Genomic DNA, 23,917 nt, shown 5'->3' with positions numbered 1-23,917 from the left:
GTGTTCATGTGTGATGGGAACTGAACAAACGTGTGTTTGCCTCTAGAGTCCCACTGTATGTACGATGGGCGCCATCTAGTGGCTGACCAGTAGAGACGCAGTGGAGCTCAGCTGGACTTGTGTTTTTAACATTAAACAGTTTAGAGAGAAAAGATTTAAACTCATGTGAGACATCCATTATTGTATTCATTCAGTCATAACGAGGGAGTCTAAAGAGTCACATGACCTGCACATCTGTGTAGAAGAGGCTGTCTTGTACACATTGCATGTGCTTTATGAACAGCAGCAAAACATCATTTTCAAGCCTCACATGACGCGTTGGCTTTGAGCAGAGACGATGTGCAGCTTCATCTGTGAGCGTGAACACACTCCTGTGAGATTACACTCCTGTGAGATTACACTCCTGTGAGATTACACTCCTGTGAGATTACACTCACAACTTCTTGCCAGTCTGCTGGCAGCGCGCGGCTTCGTCAGTCGTCCAAATCAGAGACGTCGCTTCAGTGTTTGTTGTAATAAATGTTCTCAAAATGGCATTTTTAAAGAACTGCGATGGAGGAAGCAGAGAAGAAGAAATGTGGTATTTATTCAAATTAATCCTTTAGTTTCATTTTCAGATTTTACAGTAGTTATCCAATCATTTTTGTAATGAATTAAAAACATTATATATATATATATATATATATATATATATATATATATATATATATATATATACATACTTTTTCTTCTTTTTAAAATATTTTATAAAATTATATTATGTATTAAATGTATTATGTATTAAATGTATTATGTATTATATTATGTATTAAAATAAATATATATATATATATATACATACTTTTTCTTCTTTTTAAAATATTTTATAAAATTATATAAATATGTATTAAAATAAATAAATATATATATATATATACATATGTATATATTTATATATACATATGTATATGTATATATATATACATATGTATATATTTATATATACATATAAGTATATGTTCCATCATCATGTCTGTAAATGTTTTTAATTCACTTATATATGTCATAATAACTTAAAACTTACTACTGTAAATGAATGTTAAAACATTCTCCACGTGTTCTCTGACTCGTCATATTGCAATAACACTCTTCCTCCAGTAGATGTCAGTCATCTCGTGTTCAACGTGTCAGTTCATCAGGAGGGAAATATTGAACATACTTTCATGTGAGGATGTAACATATTAAAGATAATAAAATAACTAAACATCTGTTCAGGGAAGAAACCAAAAGCAGAGCTCGCTGCTCTTCCTCACACAGCTGCTCTTCCTCACACAGCTGCTCTTCCTCACGGGGCTGCTCTTCCTCAGAGAGCTGCTCTTCCTCACAGGGCTGCTCTTCATCAGAGCTCGCTGCTCTTCCTCACAGCGCTGCTCTTCCTCACAGCGCTGCTCTTCATCACAGAGCTGCTCTTCATCAGAGCTCGCTGCTCTTCCTCACAGAGCTGCTCTTCCTCACAGCGCTGCTCTTCCTCACAGCGAGTCAGAGAAGCTCCAGAGTCAGAAATAGTTCAGGGCTTCAGCGTTTTCATGTATCTAGGCTACAGCCGGAGGTTCGGCCTGAAAGCGGATGAGAAGTGGAGCGGGTTGTTAAAATAGAGCAGCTGTTCCTGCAGGAGGAGCCTGACGCTTCTCTCTGGAGCTTCAGGGGAACAAGACGCTCACGTCGCTCTGCACCGTCTGAAGGGAGCAGAGGGTTCTTCATCTCAACGCCTCCATCTCTGAAACACGAGCTCATGCGTTTCATCACGGCGACGCAAGAGTTTCTCTTTTGGAGAGAAGTGTGTGTTTGTGTGTTTGTGTTGTGCGATGCTGCTGCCAGCGGTTCACATCAGCAGAGTTGTGTCTTTAAGCGAGCAACAGATGGACACTTCAGTCCAGAAACATCTCTACTATTATGGGATGGACTGCGATGCATTTTGTTTGCATTCACGAATCCCAAAGGATCACCGACTTCATCCCTGAACTTTCTCTCCATATTACTTTATTATATTAAGTCATGACATCTAGAAATGAGCTGCGACACTAAAGTGATAACAGACACTAAGTGAGAAATGTAGAAAGTAAGTCAGATTATTATTAGGTACCACATTGTCTAACAAGTTTTAAAAAAAGTAATTTTTATAATAAAATTTGCAGGTGTATATAAAAGCACGACACATGAACAATGTCCTGTACATGAACACTTTTATTCAGCCTGATATAGGTTACACGTGGGAGAAAACAAAACAAAAAAAATCTAAGAGAACTACTTCCCTTTTGTGAGCTAACAATAATTATAATAACGACATTTTCAACCAGCTTAAGATCCCCACATGACAGCCGTCAACATTAGCTGCCGTGGGCTGAGAGGAAATAATCCTAATCACATGCTACGACCGACCTGAGGCTCTTTTCTCCTTTCTGTCAAAGTAACTTGAAAAGAAAACACATCCCCCCCCCTCAGCAGTCTTCATGTAGGTTTTCTCACTAAATAATATGGAATGTTATCTCGGAAAGCAAACGGTTCTCTCACGGCAGAAATCAAGATAAGAAACTGAATGAAAAAAATAATTACAAAAAGAAAACCGATTCCCAGAATCCTGTTGGCGAGCTGCTACTGTGTGTGTAAGTGTGTATGTGTGTGTGTGTGGCGTCAAGGAAAACACACCTCGGTCCAACGACAGGAACAAGTGACGCTGAACAGAAAGCACAACCTGGACGCTGAAGAGGAGATTAAATTTAAGCTGTGGAGTCTTTTATATATGAGGACCGACGGTCAGAGACACAAAGCAAAGACTGGTGAGGGACCAGAGGGGGGGGGGGGGGGGGTCTGTCAACATTTAACTAGCGTTAGCCTCTGACTTCTTTTTTTAACTGGTAAATTTCACAAAGTGCAAATTTTCATTTATATTACATCATAACCAATTTAAGAAAATGTACATTTTCTACTATATAACAATGAAAAATGGTTAATTCCACATACAACTCCCCCCAAAACCAAACCACGGCCGACCCCCCCCCTCCCACCAGTTATCAATCCCAATATGCAAAAAATTAAATAATAATAAAAAAAGGAATCTCTAAACGCATGCTGCAATGCACCGATTGATTTGAAAGTGGACTAGCGCCTCCGTCGGCTGCTGGGACCCCGTACAGTACGATGTTACCGTCAGCGTGCGTTTATAGGCAAAACATCTATGACACAGTATGCCTCCTGCACAGTCCTGCATGCAGTGAAGAGCATGAGGGGCGAGCTGAGCGAGGAGGAGGCGCGAGGAGGAGGCGCGAGGAGGACGGACGTGCTCGGGCCGCCTGTAAACGGTTTCTGCCCTTTACTCCCTGCAACCAGCGTCAGTCCACAAAGATGGTTCTCCAGTGTGTGTTTGTCGAGTGAGCGTTTGTTTCGTGTGTGTATACATGTGTGTAAATGTGTGCGTTTGTCTGTGTGCGCTCGCGTGTTTGTGTGTTCTTCGGTTTCGCAGAAGAACTGTGCACATCACTGAAGTTTTGTTCCAAGCTTTCGTTGTCTGTTCCTGGAAGGAAAGAGAAAAAGAATTGAGTCACAAAATAAATAATTCTGTTAAAACATAAAACGCTCACAAGTCTGCAGCCTGAAGTCAAACTCTGATGAACTTTAAACTGTCGCGTCAGCTCTAGTTTCCAAAATGGAAAAAGCTATTGTGGCTCATGTTCACTTCTATTTCACCTCCTCTATCGGCTTATAAACAGCTGGATGACAGAGACAGAAGACAGGACTCCGAGGTAAACACGTCACTGGAGGGGAGGCCGTTGCTTATTGAGCGCTGAACACATTTCTTACTTTACAATCTGGATTATACACATAATGAGCGTTCATATGCTCTGGATTATACACATTATGCGCCTCCTTAGGGTCTGGATTATACACATTATGCGTGTTCATGCGCTTTGTGTGTCAGCAACTTACCGTGCTTCTGATCTGGTCACCGTATACTCAAACCACAAGATGTTGGGAATCAGACTTGTGTCTCGCACCAGGAAGTACTCTGATATTGGCCTGTGAATGAAGACAACAGGAAAAAGAACAAGTTACGAGCGTGAAAGACTCGTCGTCTCCACTTATTCAGGCTAAGGACGCCTCGTCTTCCCCTGTGGCACAAGGAGGAGGCCAAGAAATTAGAGCACTTCTTACCACGCTGCTATTTTGGGGAATAATGGCGTCAGCATCTCTTGTGTGAAAAAGAACCAGACTATGCCGATCGTACTGCCGGCCACGCCGCCATAGAACACCTGGCTCCAGGTGTGATACAGCAGGTAGACCCTGAGAGAGAGAGAGAGAGCAATGTTTAGGGAAACACTGAGTGGAGACTGGAGTCTGAAGTCCAGCAGCATGCGCGTCAAATAGTATGAAACGGAGGATCTTCTTTCAGTCAAACTGGGGCTGTAACCCAAAAAAAAAAAAACGCATACAAATTGGGGCTTTTTGTCTCCCTGTAAAGAGACGGATCAGCCGAACAATAACCTAAATGTTCCTCTGAGCTCAGCTACTGGAGAGGCCGAGTGATTTAATAAGCTTCTCACAACTTCAAGTCATTTACTTAATTATTCAATTGACGGAAAAATTCAATTTTGACAATCCGTTGACTGTTAAACTTGTTTGGTGGTTTTCTTTGTCAGTAAATTGAATAGATTTGCCTTTTGGATATTCAGTCAGACGAAACTATGGAGGAGTTTTCTGCTTTTTTTTAAAAACATTTTATAGAAAGTAATAATGAAAATGATGGTGGGGGCTTTACCGGCTGTACGAGACCGATAAGGCCGTGCCCAACAGGATGATGGACAGTACGTGTCTCCACAGCAGGTCCACACAGCGAGCATTGTTCGTCTGATGCATTCTGAAAAGACACGAGCACGAGTTCACGGAGGTGAAGAGAAAGCGTCTAATGAGTCTAAAAAGGATCAAACTATATTGGATTACTTTGACGCTAAGACCCTCATTTCTCACTAATAACACAGCTCCATATTTCCACCCTTAAATCTTTCCAAAACGGCAAGAACAAACAAGCTCACCTTAAATAAAGGAAAAGAAAGAAGTAAACCACAAAGAACCACATGAGCTGGGAGTGACTGGAGGGCATCCCATAATCTGTGTGCAGGGTTGTGTGAGTTCCTGCAGAGAGACAACATAATATACATTTTCAATAGGAAGTTCATCTCCATATAAAACACTCTGATTTAGGTCGGCTTAAGCATTAAAGTTAATTATACATTTTCACAGTCGTTTACACTGAGGTAATGTCTTCAAATAATCTCTTATGGCAGGTAGGATTCTCACATCATTTTAGCATCAGGTGATGAAGTACCTCATTTGTCAGGAATTCAAATTAAAATAGAGCGAGCGAGGAAGCGGTTAGTCAATCGCAAAACAGATCGGCCACCATTTTGAGGATTGCAATCTAATATCCAGATGCAATATGATGTATTAATACACTAGACAACCGGACTAGTGATATGCTGTCACCTGAATAAATAGTGTGGTTGTGTAATGTCAACAGTTTGAACAATCATTCACCTGCACATGGGCGCGGCTCTCTGAGAATGTGCTTCAGCACCCAGTTCACCCCTTCATTCAGGATCAGGCCACCAAAGAAGGAAATCTGTATACAACAAAACATAAAAGCAAGTAGGTCAACACATGAACTCCTGCAAAGCTCTTGCCTTTGTGACACGAATGTTCAAGCACACACCGACTTGGAAAGTGATGCTCTGTGAAACTTAAAGTGCATGTGCAGAACTCACCGTGTGCAGCTCCCGTTTAAACACTATGAGTGTCACAAAACCCACGAGGATCGCGATGGGCAGCAGGCTGAAGTAGGCCAGCATGTGTCCCGTCAGGTCGCCTGGAAACACAGACACGGTCATGGAGATTACAGACCGACATTCAAGTCATCTCGCGCCGGTGGGAGTGACACTTTGAGGGGCTCAGTGAACCCGGATAGTTGAAATGTTCAACTGAACACAAGTAGGATGCTCCTGCGGTGACGTAGCAAACCCATCATCCAACTAACGTTGTGCACCTTTTATTGTTTTATGTTGTTAACCCAGTCAGCTCGCTGCAATGTGGTTTATGCTAGTTATACTAGTCAGTGTGAGGCCAAGGAGCTAGCTACCACGTTAGCCGTGGTCCTGGCTACAAAGCTGTCAGGTGGAATAGCTGCTAATTTTCACCACATTCGTGAATAATATTTTGTTGCTCACGATGCTTTAATTGTGTTGAACAATTACTACAATACGCGTCATGTTTGCTGAATCCTAAGAGGTAAATATCAACGCTGATATCAAGGCAGCTAACAGGCTAGCTCGCCTTCATTGTGGACATTAGCAGCACACTGCGCATGCGTGTCCGGTCTCACAATTTTGCCGCCCGGGTTACATTCCCCGCTGTGCTCGACGTCGTGCAGCGTCTCACTATTTGGCAGCATCACTAGCGGCCGTGTCCATTCACTAACGAGCACACACGCGCGTGCAATCTTCTAAAATTACAAAAGCGGTCGGTGTCTCCGGCATTTAGAGAAAAGTGTTAAGTTGACATACCTTCCGGGAACTCGACGTGTGTCAGGGATATGGACCGCCATCGAGATGGTGCCGAGCACTGCTCTTCCAACGCCATCTTACCCGGACACAACCGGGCAGTCCCAGTGAAACGCCCCACGCGCATCTATAGCCAATGGCGAACGGATCTCAGTGTTCAAGCGGGGCCCGGCAGCGGAGCAGCCGACCAATCACAGCCGCGCACTGAAGATGAGAAATATAGTCCCCATAGAGAAGAATTATTGAATGAACACAAAAAAAAACACACACACACTCAAAAGTCCAGCACTCCACAAAGCAGCGAGCTGCACTCATTCAGAAAATAAAGTTCAGAATTAGACTAATTCATTCATGCATTTGCATAACTTAAATTGCACGTCATGTATAGAACACTTTGGTATTTGCCCAGACATATTTACATATGTGGACATTTATAGGGTCAAATGATCATATTATTATTATATATTTTCTTACAAGTCACGTTGAGACTATCATACTATTGATAAAACATAGTATTACTTTATAGACCGGTGATGAGTTATTTGAAATAGCGACTAATCATTATATATAAAATATACAATTATTGTAAAATATTTACATTTTTATCGGGATTAAACAATTAATCATTAAGTCTATCAAATATAACAATACCAATGAAAAACCTCCCTTTTTATTTCCAATTGCTTGAAGGGCTTCAAAATGTCGGTGGTTTACTAAAATATGTGATACAGACTTGTGTTTCTATTACGTTGGCTATGTATTAATGAAAGTGTGGTGTAAAAACAAAAAACAGCTCTCTGTATAATGCAATATTCAAACACACGAAAGCCTCCAGAATCACCAGGAAATGTAAACCAATGCTGATTATAACCTCCATGAACTATAAGAGGACCACATTTCTCTTCTGTATTGCATGACCGCATTAGTTTGTGTGACAAATGAAGTGGTGCACCTCATCTGCAAAGCAAACACTAATCACACCCTGGACTGCCTCTCTGAGGTGTCTATTCATGCAGAGAGGAACACCCTAAACATAATATAGTGTTGTTAAAATCTTAACACAAGGCAATACTCTCACAGCGTTAGAGGGTGAGACCTAAATGTACTTATCTGGCAGAAGAAGATAGATAGCACACACTCACACACACTCACACACTCACACACTCACCCATACACACAGCAGACAAACACAGATTTTCTCCTCTTTGAGCCACGAATAGCAGAGCACACACAGCAAAACAGGACACGCAAAGTAAACAGCACAAAGCTGAACCAGTGCAGACTCTAAACAGACTGAGTGCCTCCGAATGGAACGAAAAATAAAAGAGGAATCACAGACTTGTGGTAAAGATGTCTATGTGCACAACATCCACCATGTAGGAGGAAATTAAATGAAGAAGATGCAACATTTTGAGATATTATGTCCAAGGCCTCCAAACTTCTTCAATTCTGACTGTTAGGGATCTGATTTATGGATGTATTTGTTATGAAAAGTGAGAAAAATATACATGTTTCAGGGGGAAAAGCCTGTGATAGTTGTCTTCAAAGCAGTAAAGTGTTAAAATGCGGTGCATGTGGTTGTGTTTTATAGCCAGAGCTATTGAAACAAGAAGAAATAGAGTTTCCTCAGACTAAACGTGGCCTCGCTGAAGAGACGAGGTTATTAAACGTGTTCACACTGACAGTTTGAGCTGTGCTCCCTCCACTGGACCGACGATGCATCAGCCCACTGTCTCTTATCTTATCTCAGCGGCCTCTAATGAGTCTGTTACGGTCTAAATGGGGTTAAGAAGCACAATAATTAAAGAGGCTGTTATCAAATGTCACACTTTATTTACTGTTGCAGCCACCATAACACTGGCAACATGAAAAACACAGATTTGACACGACTTATTCATGATCTGTACCTAAAATAATAATATTGTTTTTAATTATAATAATACAGGAATCTGTGCTAAGTCAATTTTGTGTGACTCACTGCAGCGTTATAGTGACAATTATCTCACTTATTCATACTTTCTATTCTATTTCATTAAGAATTAGTCAATCTTTAAAAATAAACCTCTCCGTTAACAAAAAAAAAGGTTTTAGGAAAGACATAAAATACAATGAGCCGTCATCAGTTGGGAAAAGGCATAACAAACGTATAGTTTAATAACAAAAAATAACATTTAATATGCATAATCAAAATGAATTGACAGTTTGTGCTGGCATTTTAATTCAACAATAGAAAAGACAAAAAGGCATGAAGAGGACACTTGTAATGAACAGAATAAAATCTTCTTTCTACATTTTGGCCTTCTTAAATCCTGGTAAAACTCTACAATATATAGAATATATAGTCTTCACAGGTAATTCCTGAATTCGGACATTCAAGTCGTTATGAGTTAACTTAATTTCTAACTTGGATTTTCAAAACTAACAACAATAAGAGCCGAGATGAGAAAGTTGCAAAGAGACTCTGATGATGCGTTTCAGAGAAGCCAGACGGTGAACATGCGTCCTCTCTGCTCGCTCCCTCAGGAGGAAACGCACAACAACAACAAACATTAGCACTCAACTGCATCGACCTGCATGATTTATACTGGTGCAAATATGTTTTATCGTCTATAACTAACAGGATTACAATCTAGGAGAATGGATTGGACACGCAGTCTCAAGGTAAGGTTGGAGATTTTGAACTTTGCAAAACATGGAGACTAAAACCAAAACCTTTTGTAAAGTAGCCAGAATAAAGATTACGGGAAAGATAGTTTCCATACTGTACATCTTTTAAGCTCTATCTTATCAATAGTACGTCAATTCTATGATGCAATAAATAATTATATATATTTGTACAGCTGATTATATAAAAAGGGCCGTCGGACATTCGAGTATCTTTCTACTTTTTCTGATAAAGTGCAAAATGCTTCCGAACACAAAGCTGCACATTTGCAAAAAAAAAAAAAAAAAAACTCTTTTTTTTTTTTGTCCAGTAGAAGCTCATATTTACAGTCGGATGCAAACGCTCCACCGAACACAGAAATAATCCCACAATGCAGACTCTGAACACGACGGCATTGCATTTGCGACATGTAACATTTCTGTAAGGGATTAGGATTATCAAGACCACGAGACACACTCCTATGATTGTGGATAACAAAGAGCTGCTGACTTGAGATACAACTATTGAGACAGAAATGTTTTCTCTTTTCACGATCATACACACTGTGCTCAAATCAATAATCTCTTCTTCACACTTCATTCAGATGATTTGGTATTTGACAAACAAACAAACAAACAAAGCAGTCTGCATCACACATCAGCTGTTACAGAGGCAGAGTTATCAGTGTTGGGATCAGCAGTAAACTCAGGTTAACTTGGCATCTTCGTCGTCTCTGTGCTCCAATATGTTTTCCATGAGAAGTCCGGTGACCATCAGTGCACTTGTGTAGGCGACAGACTGAACAACACAACAAATCTCCCTGAAACAAAACAACGACAAAACAGTAGATGGCACCGTTTGATTGAGAAGTTGGTCAATTTGAAAATGGGTCAAGAGACAAAAGATAAGTGTTTCTGAACATTTATAACAGAGTTTCCCCCTAAAAAGTATTAACTTAAGATATTTTGACACAGAAGGAAAAGCACAGGTGTTACTGGTTCAAGTTACATGGGGTTACTGGTAGTGGGAAGTTTCTTTCTGACCTTCTGTGGCACCGAAAATTAATAATATTCATTTGATCTAATGGCAGAGAAAAGCAGAGGGATCACTGATTCTGAGAGATCTTCAATCTTTACACAACTTTAGCATCTTAGCTGGACCTCCGCCACTTTGGGATAATCAATCGTCATTATGAGCAACATGCCAACACACTTTACTCCTTTTACACCACGTCGTCTTGCATTTTTAAAACAGTCTCTTGGATATGTGACATTAAACCAAATAGGATGAAATTAATACTTCTTCAGATTAAGGAGAAAAACTCATTAAATCCTTCGAGTCTTCAGTCTTTGTTTTTTCGCAAACATCCTTCCCCCTTTGGTATAAAACATACATTTCTCAAGCCATTTCTTTTCATACTATTATGAAGACTATGATATTCCACAAGTCAGATGAATGGAAGGTTACGATGTAACCTCAGGTTCTCAGAGGGACTCGATCCATGTGAAATAACAGTGTAGAAGGCCTGGTCTTCCTGCGTTGGGAACGCTTTATTCGTTTGTTTTTAGGAAGTGTCCACGTCACCGCACGAGGCAGAGGCAAGTCCTCACATGCTGGGACGCCCTGAGTGACCCCAGGAGCCTCAGTTGGGCTCTGAAGAGCCCTCAGTGTCTCTGGGCAGGGCCCCGTTGAGCTCCAGCAGGCTGCTGATCCCCAGATACCCGAGTAAAATCTCACTGCGGCGGTGGGAAAGGTTCAGGATGTCCTCGGCCAAGCACTGAGCCGAGGTGAAGCGGACCTTGTCGTGATCAAACATGTCCTTCAGGTACTGCAGGATTTGTTGCTGCGCACGAGAGAACAAGACAAATTAGGACATTTTATGAATGGAAAGCCACCATCAAAGTTTGTAAAACAGCGGCTGATGACATCATCGTGGTTGTTTTCTGAGATTTAGGAAAATCCTCCAAACCAGAGCCACACGAGACATGATACAACGAGTAAACTGAACATGTGTAATGTGTGTGTGTGTGTGTGTGTGTGTGTGTGTGTGTGTGTGTGTGTGTGTGTGTGTGTGTGTGTGCTCTCACCTTGAAGATGGTGCACACTTCACTGAGGTGCTGCCTGGGTCCCAAAAACCCAAACGCTAAAACTGGGCTCACGTGTTCGGATATGGCATAGAAGTGAGAGATGAACCCATCAGGAACCTACGGAGACAAGCAAGAGACACTCGGCTGTAAAAAGTATAAAGACACGACGTTGCAATAAATAGTCCTCCAACTTTAAATGAGCTCAAACTCACCATCAGAAGACGGCGCTTCGCCTTCAGGACGGACCAGCAAGCGGTAGCCAGAGCCTGACGGAAGAAAACTCTGTTATTAGAGTCATTTGTAACTAACCTATCGCTGTGTGTGTGTGTGTGTGTGTGTGTGTGTGTGTGTGTGTGTGTGTGTGTGTGTGTGTGCATAAACTAACCGTCTCTTTGAAGCTGTCAGAGAGCCAGCGGTTCCTCAGCACAGCCACCACAGAGGACGGAGGGCTCTCCAGGTCTTCAAAGGAGTCCATCAGGATGAAGTCCAAGACGATGTCGAAGAAGTTCATACACACCACCTGAGAGGAGCCGCACAGGTTATTGTGTTACATAGCAAATTACAGCTCATCTAAAGACAGACACACACACACACACACACGTTCCTCCACCTGTTGTGATGTCTCTGAATATACAAAAGGATGAAGGCTGCACATAAGCAGAAGTTAGAAGTTCTATTTTCATCCATCTGCTTTTCTTTATTTAATCATGTGTGTCTGTAAAAGAAAACTGACCATTAAAGAAAATAAAGAAGCCCACTGCCAAGCAAACAGATGCACAGCAAGTCAATAATGTTGGCTTCAATTTATGAGAAATAAAATGCATTGATCACATCTTATGATACAAACAACGTTGTGTTGCCTTCTGAGGAGTACTTTATTTTCCTGTGGTATCTAATGCAGAGTATTTGTACTTCCTCTAGTCGGCACATTGCAAAGTATCTGACTGTAAACAAATGACGATGGATTGATTATTACGCAACCACCAAAATATGTAAACTGAGCTTTTTATGGAGTAAAGTACAGAGTAAAGTACAGAGTAAAGTACAGAGTGAAGTATAGAGTGAAGTACAGAGTAAAGTACAGAGTGAAGTAAAGAGTAAAGTACAGAGTAAAGTATAGAGTGAAGTACAGAGTAAAGTATAGAGTAAAGTACAGAGTAAAGTATAGAGTAAAGTACAGAGTGAAGTACAGAGTAAAGTACAGAGTAAAGTACAGAGTAAAGTACAGAGTGGAGTACAGAATGAAGTAAAGAGTAAAGTATAGAGTAAAGTACAGAGTAAAGTACAGAGTGGAGTACAGAGTGGAGTACAGAGTAAAGTACAGAGTAAAGTACAGAGTAAAGTACAGAGTAAAGTACAGAGTGAAGTACAGAGTAAAGTACAGAGTAAAGTACAGAGTGAAGTACAGAGTGAAGTACAGAGTGAAGTACAGAGTAAAGTACAGAGTAAAGTACAGAGTAAAGTACAGCGTGACTGTCGGCGGTGTTCTAGTTGGAGTTGAAAGGTCGGCTGGTTTACATGAACTCCACATACTCGGTGCCCACAGTGTTCCCATGAATGATCCAATGAATGCAGGTAATCTTTGTCACTGGTCGTTTCCCATGAGATGAGTGACAGGATGACTCACCCCTCGACCCTCCAGCTCCATCTTTGTGACGGGCCACGTCTCCTCCCTCTTGGTGTAAAGCAGCATGTCTTCATAGCTCTCCAGGAAGCCTTTGGGATTCTGCATTGAAGCAAAATAAACCAATAACACAGGAAGTAATAAGTTTCATCTGCGCACACATGTCCACAGAAGCAAAGGCTGCTCTTGTTTGATGAGTTAATAAGTGACCAGATTAACGGCGTTTACCTTATTTGCCTTCACCATCAACCCTGCAATCATCTGCTTCCCCGTCTCCATGAAAAATGTGCGATGAGTGTCATCTATTAACAGAACCTGAAACATAAAGCAGTTAAAAACAACGTTTACGAGTGCTGAAGCCTCTGTGGATGTTTCTTAACACATCATTGTGGAAGCTGATGAACATTTTGGTACCCAGCATGCCCAAATTGGCTAATGTTTTGCCATAAAATAAGTATTTTTTCCATTTTTTTAACCGAACGACTCTCTTTTTTGACTGAAACTCCTTCCTGACAGGCTAGTGCTTTGTTTTTATTGCAGATTATAATTCTTTAAGTCCCCAATCGTTCCAAAAAGGTGTCTTATTAGTATGTGTGCTGTTTTTAAGGCCCTGAACCGGACAGTTTGACAAACTCGGGGACCGCTCCAGGAGGCATTTTTGGTAAATCTTGCTCATGATCATGCTAGATGTTCATAGTTATGATCAAAATATGGTATAAAAAATAATTTGCAACAAAATTCTGAAAAGGACAGAAGGATTAAACAAAGAAACCTGACTCAACCTGCCTGACGGGACGCTACAGACTCAGGTTCACCAGGAAGACAAGACGCCGAGAACAGGAAGTCCAGAGCCGGCTAAAGCTGCGTTACATGTTCACACTACGGGCGACACAGCGACACGCTGAGAGTCATGTTCAAGCCAGTGACGACAGACACACACTCAAAAACATGTTGCTGTGTGACGCGCCTCAATTCAACGCCGAGCTACTTTGAGCAGGTTTCAGCCGATGGGATGAGGATGAGAGGGATCATCAATCACTGCGATCATGCAAACAAAGAGAAGGATCTCGTACGTAATATGAGGAAGTTTTAGGAGACGGCACCGACCTGGAATGCTTGTCTCACACATTGAAGCTTGGCGAGGAAGTCTTGGTCACCGAAACATTCAAGTAATTCAGTCCTGGTGCAAAGAGAGAGAGACGAGAATGAAGCACCATGAAACATGGACGTGCCATCGTCTCATGCCGTTGGCATGGGGATCTGTTTCCAGCTCCAGCAGACGTCTGTAAATGATGCTGATGGCAAATGCTCCACAGAGCTGAGGCTACACATCCTGGTTCGCTCTGATGAACGACTCCTTTGACATTACAAATAATAATAATCTAATGAACTGTTGGTCAAAAACGTATTGATTGGTACAGCTGGTAACGTTTAGGTACAGGTGGCACACTTCACAGTTACCTCAGGGACCGGTAGCACACCCTGCCCTCCCGGACCAGAGTCAAGGCTTCTTCATAGAGAGCTGCTCGTTTAAGTGGCTGGTAGCCGTCTTCTAGAGACATGGCATCGAACAGCTGCACAGGAGAAACACACACACACACACACACACACACACCTCAGTGCACAGCACACATAAGTTGTTGTATGTAGAAAGAAAGCAGCTTGAAGGGTACTAGTATGTGTAGTTGATACCAATACTAGGGAGCCCTTGAAATGTAGGGACATGTTGGTTTCTGTCAGCCGTCAGAGAGGAAGGAACGAACCTCTGCAGCCGAGAAAAAGGACTCGTCTGAAGTAACCGTAGTCGCGTCGTCATCTGGCAGTCTGTAGAAACTCCGCTCCACTTGAGGCAAGATAAGAGTTCCTTCACTCTCTGCCAAAGGAACACCACAAACTCTGACTGACGGGGCAAGAACCAAAACACATGCACTTAACAGAAACTACTGAATGTGTGGACCCACTTGCACACCAAGACTGCATCCATCAGACGTCAATAATGAACAATGACACATCAGTTTTGGCAGCTCGTCACACCTCGAGCTGGAGTCTGCGCTGTAATTTTGTCCCATTCGATTAATGTCGGTCCCCTGACGTCTCGTAAGCTCAGACACAAGCTCGACATTACTCTTACCGAAATCTGCCAGCACGCTGTCTGTTGGGATGCTGCTGCCAAAGTCCTCTTGCAGGTGGTACGCCCTGTGCAACAGCGTCTCCAACTTCTCAGCAAACACATTATTACGGGTTTCACCCTATAATGAAGCAGAAAAAAGTAAGTATTAGTATATAATAAACATTTTAGTTAAAGCAAAATCCCTACAGCACTGCACTCAGGTGGAAAGTGATCCAACCATCTACACGAATACCTTGCTGTCTGTTTGGTATTTATTATTTGACGGTTACCATTGGAAAGTCCTCACACGTCGCCCCCTGCACAGCGAGGCTGTTGTTGCTGGAGGTCGAGTGGGGGGGATGGCGAATATTTAGGGCCTGTTCCCACTTTCGAAGAGCTTCCTCAAAGAGCTCCATCCCTGGCAGGAAAACAGCGATAAGACGTCACGCAAACCAAACTGTCGGGAGCTGGAAAGTCAAAAAAACTTTGAGCCGAAAGTGACAGCCAGAGTGGCACCAAGCTGCAGAGTGTAGTTTCATTTCTTCCTGGTTTCAGCAACGGGGGGGATTTCCTACTCAGATAAAGTGTTAAGTGCAGTATTTAGTGGCCCGAATCGGTACAGCTCTAAAATGAGGAACAGAGAGCAGAATTCAAATACTTCATGCAGGATAATCCAAATCCAAAACAACAGCCCCCTGGGTCCAAAGATCTGACATTCCCTGATAAGAACCGAGATTTTCTCCAAATTACCAACACTCAAAAATGAATGCCGACTTCACACAATGTGGGAAATAACGTATTATAATCATGGCGACCAAACATGGTAAAAACACACACAATAAGTTGTACTTATACGTGATACATTCACATTTTGCCAATGGAGGACGACTAAACAAATACTGGTGAACTTATCGCCCTATTCCTCACACTTTATTTAAGGTAATACAGGAAATGTGTATTAGTCTTCTATAAAAACAGTAAATACATACCCAATATATAGAGATTCTCTGCATTTGCATCCTCGATTGCTCCCGACTCTTCCACCACGGGCTCGGCTTCCCAGGGGGTTGATGGATTGGCTGACTGGTTTGGAGAGTTTGGGACCCGTATCTATGCCACAAACACACACACAATGGTACATTTGGGAATGTGGAAAACAGAAAATGGCAGCTAGGATTATACTGAATTAGTTGTAAATTGTAAAACTAACAGATGCTAGGCTGTGCGAGGAACTCGAGTGTTTACTGGGGGCCAGAGAAGAGATTCCGCTCATGGTGTCATTGCTCCGAGTGCTGGGACTCATCATCTGTCGGCCAATAAACGGGCCTGTGGAGAGGAAAAACATTCTCTTGTATGCATATTTCTCAAAAGACGACGCAAAGGAAACGTATCACTGCAACTTTTCCTCCAAGCGTCAAGTCATGCGCACCTCTCTTAAATGACGAGGGTCTTCCCGTCTTCATCAGCGCCTCAGGTATCCCCACCGTCTTCTGGCCCTCCTTCCCTTGCGTTACCTGCTTCCTTTTTCTCCCTCGCCTTTTCAGCTGATGAGCGGTGAGAGCCAGGGCGACGCTGCCCAGCGCTGTGGCAAACAGCACCTTCTTCAAGTTTGGGGTAAGCTTCAGCTGAGAGAATATGGACTGAAAGCAGGAGAGGCAAATGTAAGCCGTCAACATGAAACTATCTACTAAACATTAACTTATCCATCTTTAGCGCTGGTGTTTAGAGATGCAAAACTTTAACTGCATGCAAAGCGGTTTACCTGCCCAAATGTGGAATACAGAAACACTGGTATCTCTGCCACAGTCATGGCCAAAGCCTGGGCGATGGACATCGCGTCTACTTGTTTGACTGACATCTCTGAAATGTAAATGCCTTCACGTTCACCCTGTCCAAGACGTCGTCTCTGCTCTCAGATCAGCCAGCTCAGGGCTTGCTGATGCACCGACTATCGTCATCCACTCCCGAGCTTGCACAACGGCTGATTGTTGATTTATTACCCTATAATAAATAAGACATGAGTTTTGGAAAATGATCAGAGTGTAGCAGCCTGCAAAGCAAAACAACATTGCACAGGCCTTGTAATAATAAAGACATGACATCAGTTATTGTGTCTGCAACAATGCTGTCTGTTGGCTCCAGGACAAAAACGTCTCTAGACCTTGTCACAAAATCAACTTGTACATGGTACATGGATTAAACTGTGGAAATCAAGCTCACAATAAACTGTTAAGCAGCGGAGCGACTTGACATTCTGCCAGCTACTTACCTATCTACACTGTCTGGTATTCAGGCAGTTCAGCAGCCTGCCCTTACACACACACACACACACATGCACACGCACACACACGCACACACACAGTACGTGACAAACAGCAGGTGCAGATTCCGTGTGACTTTTCCTCTTCTTGGATACAATAAGCTGTGTAAAGGCAGCATTATTGATAACAGAGAGGCTGCTAGCTGAAAGAGACTGGACTGTGGGTGAATAGCTAGTTAAGCATTTAGCCCGTCCAGACAAATGTGACCACTTCCTTTGTATTTTGTCTAAGTCAAAAGCACAACATGTATGACCTCTGTTTTTTTTGTAAATATTGTTAATGAATGGCCACAATCAGCACGAGCAAGCATGCAAGAGCACCCACAGGCGAGCATGCTAACGTTAGCTAGCACACTTGGCTAGCCTAGCTCAGCTTCATCTGCCACTTGACAGCACAGCATCATCCGATCAACCAGTCACTGGCTGTGGGGCTTTGAACTCACACCTCAGAGGCTTCAGCGGCTCTGTTTACAGCTAACCAGCGACACAACTAATAACATAATCCGTCACATAGGTACATACCGTGGGCATCCAGGGCGCCAGGGAAGGGCATTACTGTCACAGCCAGTGAATGAGCCGCACACTAGCTTTTTGCTCGGGGGCGGGGCTTTAGAAACATGGGGATACTGACGCGGCCGCTCAGCCAATAGAACGAGGCGTACAGCGGTTTTCTTTTTTTAATTGACCAATCGGATGGACGTTAAGAGGGGAACAAAGCAGGATGTTACTAACCCATATAACAATTCATAATGGAGAAAACTATTAGAAAGGTTTCTGTGATACATACAATTACATGTTGGCCAGTACTTATCTAATACTATTACTGACTTCGTTATGTTCATGCTTCTATGAGCAAGGAAAGACGCTCGCGCTTTGCATTGTATCGCACATTTCCGAGTGACACCTGAAGGCGGCATTGTAAAGTTTCCATGGTGAAAGTGCTTGTGAACCAGAATAACATAAAGATGCTATTTCCGGTTTGGTCATATGCCTTTCAGAATAAAAATGCAAAAATCCCATATAGGTTAAGTTGTGTTAAATATGACTTTTACGCGCGAGTTATAGTGATCTGCTACGTACTATACGGTAATATGTAAGAATACTTTTTTGAATAAACTTTTACTGGCGGACTGTGTTTGCGTTTTAACTATGTATGTTTAGATCGTTCAGAGGACACGTTTGTTTTGAAAAATAAAGCAGACCGGAAGTCAGGGTCTGGATGGATAATACTTTCTGTTTCATTATGAAGGGCCGATAAGTACAGTGTCAACACAACGGGTCAGATAACAGTCAACAACTGGGTGGTTTCCAGATACTAGTTAATTAAAACATTCCGTCGATCGATCTGCGAGGCGATGCAAGTTAAGCCGAAAAGAAAAGTCTCCTGGATTTGAGAGCACTCATCGGAATTCACCGGAGAGCAGCCAGCCGTTCATATCTGTAAATATGAACGTCCACAAATTACAGTCCTCCATAACTGGGCTTGTCTCGCTCTCGCCGCTTCTGCCTCACGTCAAGCGGCAGGAAAAATGAGAGTCGCCGGGCTTCCCGGAGAAGGGCTTTCCCACGGGGTTTGATATGAAATATCAGGTACGAGCCCGCTTATTTAACTAATGCATATTGTGTACTAATAATTGATGAATGGATTCTCCTCCCCTGGTCAATACAGATGTTTCACGGGCTCTGCCTGCTCAGCCTGAGCCTCCCTCTGTTGTTTTGGTTCGGACACGTGATCACACGGGACGGCCTGTCGCCCGCCCTGCGAAGCAGCGGGCTACGGGGCTACACGAGGATCAGCCCCGGCAGGAGGGACCAGGTGAGAGAGAGAGACCAACACACACACACACACACACACACACACACACACACACACACACACACACACAGGCACAGCTGATGTTACACAAAATGTGTCTCCCAGAGGTTTGGGTCCAGCTCATTGGTTAAGAGCGTGCATGAAAGTCAATTTTGGATCCTTAATGTTTAGAATATAACATTGTGTTTTAGTTTCACATCTTGCTGTGCTGACCCAACAAGGTACTGGTCATATTGGACTGAAAACAAGGAGTATTTCCATTATCAATGGATCCACGATTTATTAAATGATAATAATGCAAATGAATTGACACTTAAGACAAAGACAGGTAACATTCCAGATTATTTTCTGACAATAATGACCAAAAGTAACACGTCAAACCTTGCAGTCAGACAAAACATATGCCCATCAACACTGTAATCCTGGTGTCATTGCACTTTACTATTATATACTATCATTATTATTATTACTATTGCACAATTCCATTTATGTTGGACAGAAGAGAAACTTACTTTCGATCTTCTGTAAGTTTGCACATTGCACAAAATTGATAATAAAAACTTTGACTTTGATAACTGCTGAGTTATAATTCTCCTGTATGTGTGAAACCTGAAACACATTTCTTATTCAACAGTTCTTGTACATGCACTGCCGCCAGTGTGCCTTGGTCTCCAGCTCGGGCCAGATGCTGGGAGCCGGCGTTGGAGAAGAGATAGACAAAGTCGGATGCGTGATCCGGATGAACAATGCACCCACGCAGGGCTTTGAGAAAGACGTAGGGAACCGCACCAGTGTTCGGGTCGTCTCTCACACCAGCGTTCCCTTGTTGGTGAAAAACGAGCGCTACTATTTCCAGCATTCTGCAGACACCACGTATGTGTTCTGGGGTCCCGAGAGGAACATGAGGCAAGACGGGAAAGGACAAGTCTTCAACACGCTCCTGAAAATAGCAGAGAAGTACCCGGAAGTCCGAATCTACGCCGTGACCAGAGAGAAGATTCAGTACTGCGATGGCGTGTTTCAGAATGAAACTGGAAAAAACAGGTACACGCTGACAAACTACACACATTTGAGATATTTAGAAAGATCATACTGAATTAGTATTACTAATGTAATATACAAACTAGTGATGTTGTATTGTTAGGCGTGAAACTAAGCAGTTGAGGAACAGTTCTTACAGGTAATTCCCACCGCCAGTTCCCAGCTTCATTCGTTGTTTATTCGGACCTCAGCTGCCTGAACTTTAAAAGACAAGTGAATTACCACTTTCAGGCTTTTATTTTGGTAATGTTAGAGCTTTAAAAAAGCCGTCGAAGAACAAGTGTCTGCCTTCACTCAGAATGAAGACCGGGGCTTTTCTCAGCACTGGATTCTTCACGATGATTCTGGCGATCGATATGTGCGACAGCGTCCATGTTTATGGAATGATCGACGATAACCACTGCAGGTGAGACACGGCCTTCTAACTCGAGTCTTCTTTTTAAGTATCGTAGATAACGATTAACACAACCCCCTCCACCCGGTGTACCTTTCTGCCCCCCCGACAGTCGAGCCAATCACAGCGTGGTTCCTTACCATTACTACGAGAGGAACCGGATCGACGAGTGCAGGATGTACAGGTTCCACGAGCACACGCAGCGCGGCGGCCATCGCTTCATCACCGAGAAGGCCATATACGCCAGGTGGGCGACGCGCCACAAGGTGGAGTTCAAACACCCGTCTTGGCGCCTCTAAGGAAGGAGAGGGTTAAACCCAGAACCTGCTGGATGTGCTATTACTTCTCTGCTGAAGATTTTTGACAGTCATTAAATAGAACAAAAATCATATTTGACGCTGGCATAGTGGATAAAATAATCCGCACCCATGAATATAAACTCATGCTTGTACCAGATGTAATAGAAGTCAGCTGGTAAAATACCACTTTCAGTATTACTGAACACTTATTGTTATAGTCATCTGTCAGGATGAGGACTGATGACGCATTAAGCCACTGAACTAGAAACTAAAACCAGTTTATACCAAAGCTATAATTTTCTTTTCTTTTACCTGTTCCGTGCCTTGTCTTTTTAAATTCTTTTGGTTGTTTTGCACAATTAAACCTGTAATTATGAACAATGTGATGCTGCGATCAGGCCTGCAGCTGCAATGTGCAGCCTTTGTTTAAGGCTGAAACGAACAATTACTCACTGACATTTCATTTCTCAATGAATCAGTTAATTTGTTCTACAAATTGTCAGAAAGTAGTAAAAATTTTTAAAAAAGCCACTGCACTATCCCAGAATTCAATTTTACGTATTTATAATACTTTTTTTGTTCAACAATTTGTCCAAAAACCAAAGTTATTACATTTAAAGTCTTAAAAGACAAAGAAAACCAGCAAATAATCACATTTAAAAAGCTGGATCCAGACTTTTTCATGTGCATCTTTAAGTTATTGTTTCAGTTTTCTCCCCCTGTAACCAGTGACAGTGTTGTGAAGCTCCAGCTGCAGCAGAAAGCTTCTAGTTTCATCTAACTTCACGTTAACATGAACAGTGTTCGGACGTGCCATTTAGCTCAAAGAGAGATGCAGTGTGTCGCGTGCCACAGGGACGGTGTGTCAACATGTACCTGCAGCCAGGTGGACAGACCATAACGCTCTGGTGTTCAGCCCGTAGCTCTAACGCTGATCGGGCGCCAACAGTATTAAACCCGCTGAGCATGATGGGAAGTGGTGAGTGTGTGTCTGTGTTCAGATGCAGGCCTCTTCATGGAGTTTATGTCTTGTTGAACACACAATGGGTTAATGTTCTTTATAGTGTTGCTGCTTGTTTACAATGAAAAACATGGCGCTGCCTTTTCAGTCGCTTTATGCTTATTTTGTGACGGATTCCAAAGACTGATATTATTTGCACTACTGAGCAAACTACTGTGTCAAAGTATTTCACTGTCATTTTGCATCTCAGACCGGAATTGTTTTAATTAAAAACAACATCATGACTTTTTTGGGAACCGTATGAGGTTTATGTTGTGAACTGTGCAAAGTACAAACTTGAATGTAAAAGTGACCACTGCTACCAATGCTACCGATGCTACCGATGCTACTGATGCTACCGATGCTACTGATGCTACCGATGCTACTGATGCGTGTCAACATGAATAAATCTTTATTATCTAAATATGTCTTTGCATGAGACTAACACTTTTAGAAGTTAAAGGCTCGACGTCGCGCTGATCCAGCCTCAAGTTACTGATCAGACTTGTTGGCGTGATAGTGTGTGTGTGTGTGTGTGTGTGTGTGTGTGTGTGTGTGTGTGTGTGTGTGTTGTGTGTCCATCAGGAACTTCATTTTTCTTTCAAATTTGTTTTTTTTTAAAGTAAAAATCAAAGTGTTTCCGTCATGTTATGTTGTCAATTTCACCTTAGATTTCACCTTAAATCTCCCTTAATCCAGACAGAAAGCCGATTTAAACCCATTGATTTAGTGTAACACATCCAAGTAACTACAGATCTGAACTGTAAACACCTGAGTCAGCACCTGAACTAAAAAGTCAAGTTGAGCGGTGCGTGTTATGCTATTTGTGAATTCTGAGTATTTTTACTTTAATCCGTTAAACAACCCCATTCATATTTAACCTCTTCTTAGACAAAAACACCTAAATTCAGTGTGAACCTCAACCTGTCCGGATCTTATAAGAACACATGAAGATATGTTATACATTTTAAACAAAGGTATGTTTATTTCTTCTAAATTTACCCAGAACATTGAAAATTACTTCTGAATTCACTCACAGAAAACTACTTCATTTTAAGTGAACTTCCATTGGGATGAACCTATTTTCTGATTAATAATAACATCATAGATTTGTACCTGAAAATATTTCAAATCTCAACATTAAGAACAATTAAAATAACTATTAATAGTTTGTCGAATGCCTCAAAATAATGTGGAATTATATACATGGACAGCAAAAGTAAAGATAATCTCATTTATATATATGAGCATGCACTTTTATTAATCCCCTTGGGGAAATTCTTCTCAGCGTTTGACCCATCCTTGTGTGTGTGTGTGTGTGTGTGTGTGTGTGTGTGTATATATATATATATATATATATATATATATATATATATATATATATATATATATATATATTACCATCAGTACTATCACTATATATATAGTGATGGTACTTTCTATATCAGACTTTCAGACTTATATATATATATATATATATATATATATATATATATATATATATATATATATATGTATATGTATACATATATATGTATATATATACATATATATGTATATATATACATATATATGTATATATATGTATATATATACATATATATAAATATATATAAATATATATATATATATATATATATATATATATATATATATATATATATATATATATATAATACAATATATAATATAATAGCAGAGTAGAACATATTACATTTAAGAAAATTAAATAATAAAGAAAATTTTAAAAATGTTAGGTACAAACCGGGTCCGCGGACGTTTTGTTCGTTTGTTTTTTCGTTCATTCGAAAATACGCAAATACGGAAAAAACACTGTTTCCGTTTTTGGTTTGAAACGGAAAACAAAGAAACGGTGTTTTTTTTCCGTATTTTCGAGTGAACGAAAAAACAAACGAACAAAACGTCCACGGACCAAACAGTGTAGATAAGTATACGATTTAGCAGAAAGCCTTGTCAATGGATATCTTAACTTTT

General features: G+C 41.6%; 3 protein-coding genes across 4 annotated transcripts; 1 reads left to right on the top strand and 2 right to left on the bottom strand.

Annotated features, from left to right (window-relative positions):
* Positions 1 to 2,211: 2,211 nt before the first annotated feature.
* Positions 2,212 to 6,695, bottom strand: dolpp1 (dolichyldiphosphatase 1). The gene is made up of 8 exons (XM_068574300.1): positions 6,591 to 6,695; positions 5,796 to 5,896; positions 5,569 to 5,653; positions 5,067 to 5,166; positions 4,793 to 4,891; positions 4,189 to 4,317; positions 3,964 to 4,053; positions 2,212 to 3,550 (listed from the first exon to the last, which is right to left on the bottom strand). Exons 1-8 carry the CDS (start codon positions 6,664 to 6,666, stop codon positions 3,514 to 3,516), a joined length of 717 nt encoding a protein of 238 aa, XP_068430401.1. The 5' UTR covers positions 6,667 to 6,695; the 3' UTR covers positions 2,212 to 3,513.
* Positions 6,696 to 10,757: 4,062 nt separating this feature from the next.
* Positions 10,758 to 17,962, bottom strand: miga2 (mitoguardin 2). Of its 2 annotated transcripts, none has more exons than XM_068574729.1 (16): positions 17,895 to 17,962; positions 16,815 to 17,053; positions 16,482 to 16,692; positions 16,263 to 16,378; positions 16,042 to 16,162; positions 15,343 to 15,470; positions 15,074 to 15,191; positions 14,706 to 14,842; positions 14,404 to 14,516; positions 14,050 to 14,122; positions 13,171 to 13,257; positions 12,946 to 13,044; positions 11,704 to 11,838; positions 11,531 to 11,584; positions 11,319 to 11,435; positions 10,758 to 11,074 (listed from the first exon to the last, which is right to left on the bottom strand). In XM_068574729.1, the coding sequence occupies exons 2-16, from the start codon at positions 16,908 to 16,910 to the stop codon at positions 10,874 to 10,876; spliced, it is 1,806 nt and encodes a 601-aa protein (XP_068430830.1). In that variant the 5' UTR covers positions 16,911 to 17,053; positions 17,895 to 17,962; the 3' UTR covers positions 10,758 to 10,873. The 2 variants fall into 2 exon arrangements, with proteins under 2 accessions (XP_068430830.1, XP_068430832.1); XM_068574731.1 differs by having other exon boundaries at positions 14,706 to 14,815.
* A 674-nt stretch (positions 17,963 to 18,636) lies between these two features.
* st6galnac4 (ST6 (alpha-N-acetyl-neuraminyl-2,3-beta-galactosyl-1,3)-N-acetylgalactosaminide alpha-2,6-sialyltransferase 4) lies at positions 18,637 to 22,316 on the top strand. The gene is made up of 5 exons (XM_068574077.1): positions 18,637 to 18,962; positions 19,042 to 19,188; positions 19,823 to 20,232; positions 20,528 to 20,635; positions 20,736 to 22,316. The coding sequence occupies exons 1-5, from the start codon at positions 18,951 to 18,953 to the stop codon at positions 20,920 to 20,922; spliced, it is 864 nt and encodes a 287-aa protein (XP_068430178.1). The 5' UTR covers positions 18,637 to 18,950; the 3' UTR covers positions 20,923 to 22,316.
* Positions 22,317 to 23,917: the final 1,601 nt, after the last annotated feature.

Source organism: Clinocottus analis, unplaced genomic scaffold (genome assembly GCF_023055335.1).
Source record: "Clinocottus analis isolate CAN_PGR_092001 unplaced genomic scaffold, fCliAna1.0.p SCAF_13, whole genome shotgun sequence".
In the NCBI taxonomy this organism is placed as follows: domain Eukaryota; kingdom Metazoa; phylum Chordata; class Actinopteri; order Perciformes; family Cottidae; genus Clinocottus; species Clinocottus analis.
This window is presented reverse-complemented; position numbering and strand designations above follow the sequence as displayed.

Bases quoted from the DNA above. Each gene is read 5' to 3' on its own strand.
- dolpp1 (XM_068574300.1), bottom strand. From the start codon at position 6,666: ATGGCGTTGGAAGAGCAGTGCTCGGCACCATCTCGATGGCGGTCCATA. The intron at 4,892-5,066 runs GTGAGCTTGTTT...GTGTCTTTTCAG, and splicing joins TTTCTTTTCCTTTATTTAAG to AATGCATCAGACGAACAATG. The intron at 4,318-4,792 runs GTAAAGCCCCCA...TCTCTCTCTCAG, and splicing joins TTATCGGTCTCGTACAGCCG to GGTCTACCTGCTGTATCACA.
- miga2 (XM_068574729.1), bottom strand. From the start codon at position 16,910: ATGTCAGTCAAACAAGTAGACGCGATGTCCATCGCCCAGGCTTTGGCC. The intron at 16,163-16,262 runs GTTAGTTTTACA...TTTGTGGCATAG, and splicing joins CCTCGCACAGCCTAGCATCT to ATACGGGTCCCAAACTCTCC. The intron at 11,436-11,530 runs GTGAGTTTGAGC...TTGTCTCCGTAG, and splicing joins CGAAGCGCCGTCTTCTGATG to GTTCCTGATGGGTTCATCTC.
- st6galnac4 (XM_068574077.1), top strand. The intron at 19,189-19,822 runs GTGAGAGAGAGA...CTTATTCAACAG, and splicing joins GCCCCGGCAGGAGGGACCAG to TTCTTGTACATGCACTGCCG. The intron at 20,233-20,527 runs GTACACGCTGAC...GCCTTCACTCAG, and splicing joins AATGAAACTGGAAAAAACAG to AATGAAGACCGGGGCTTTTC.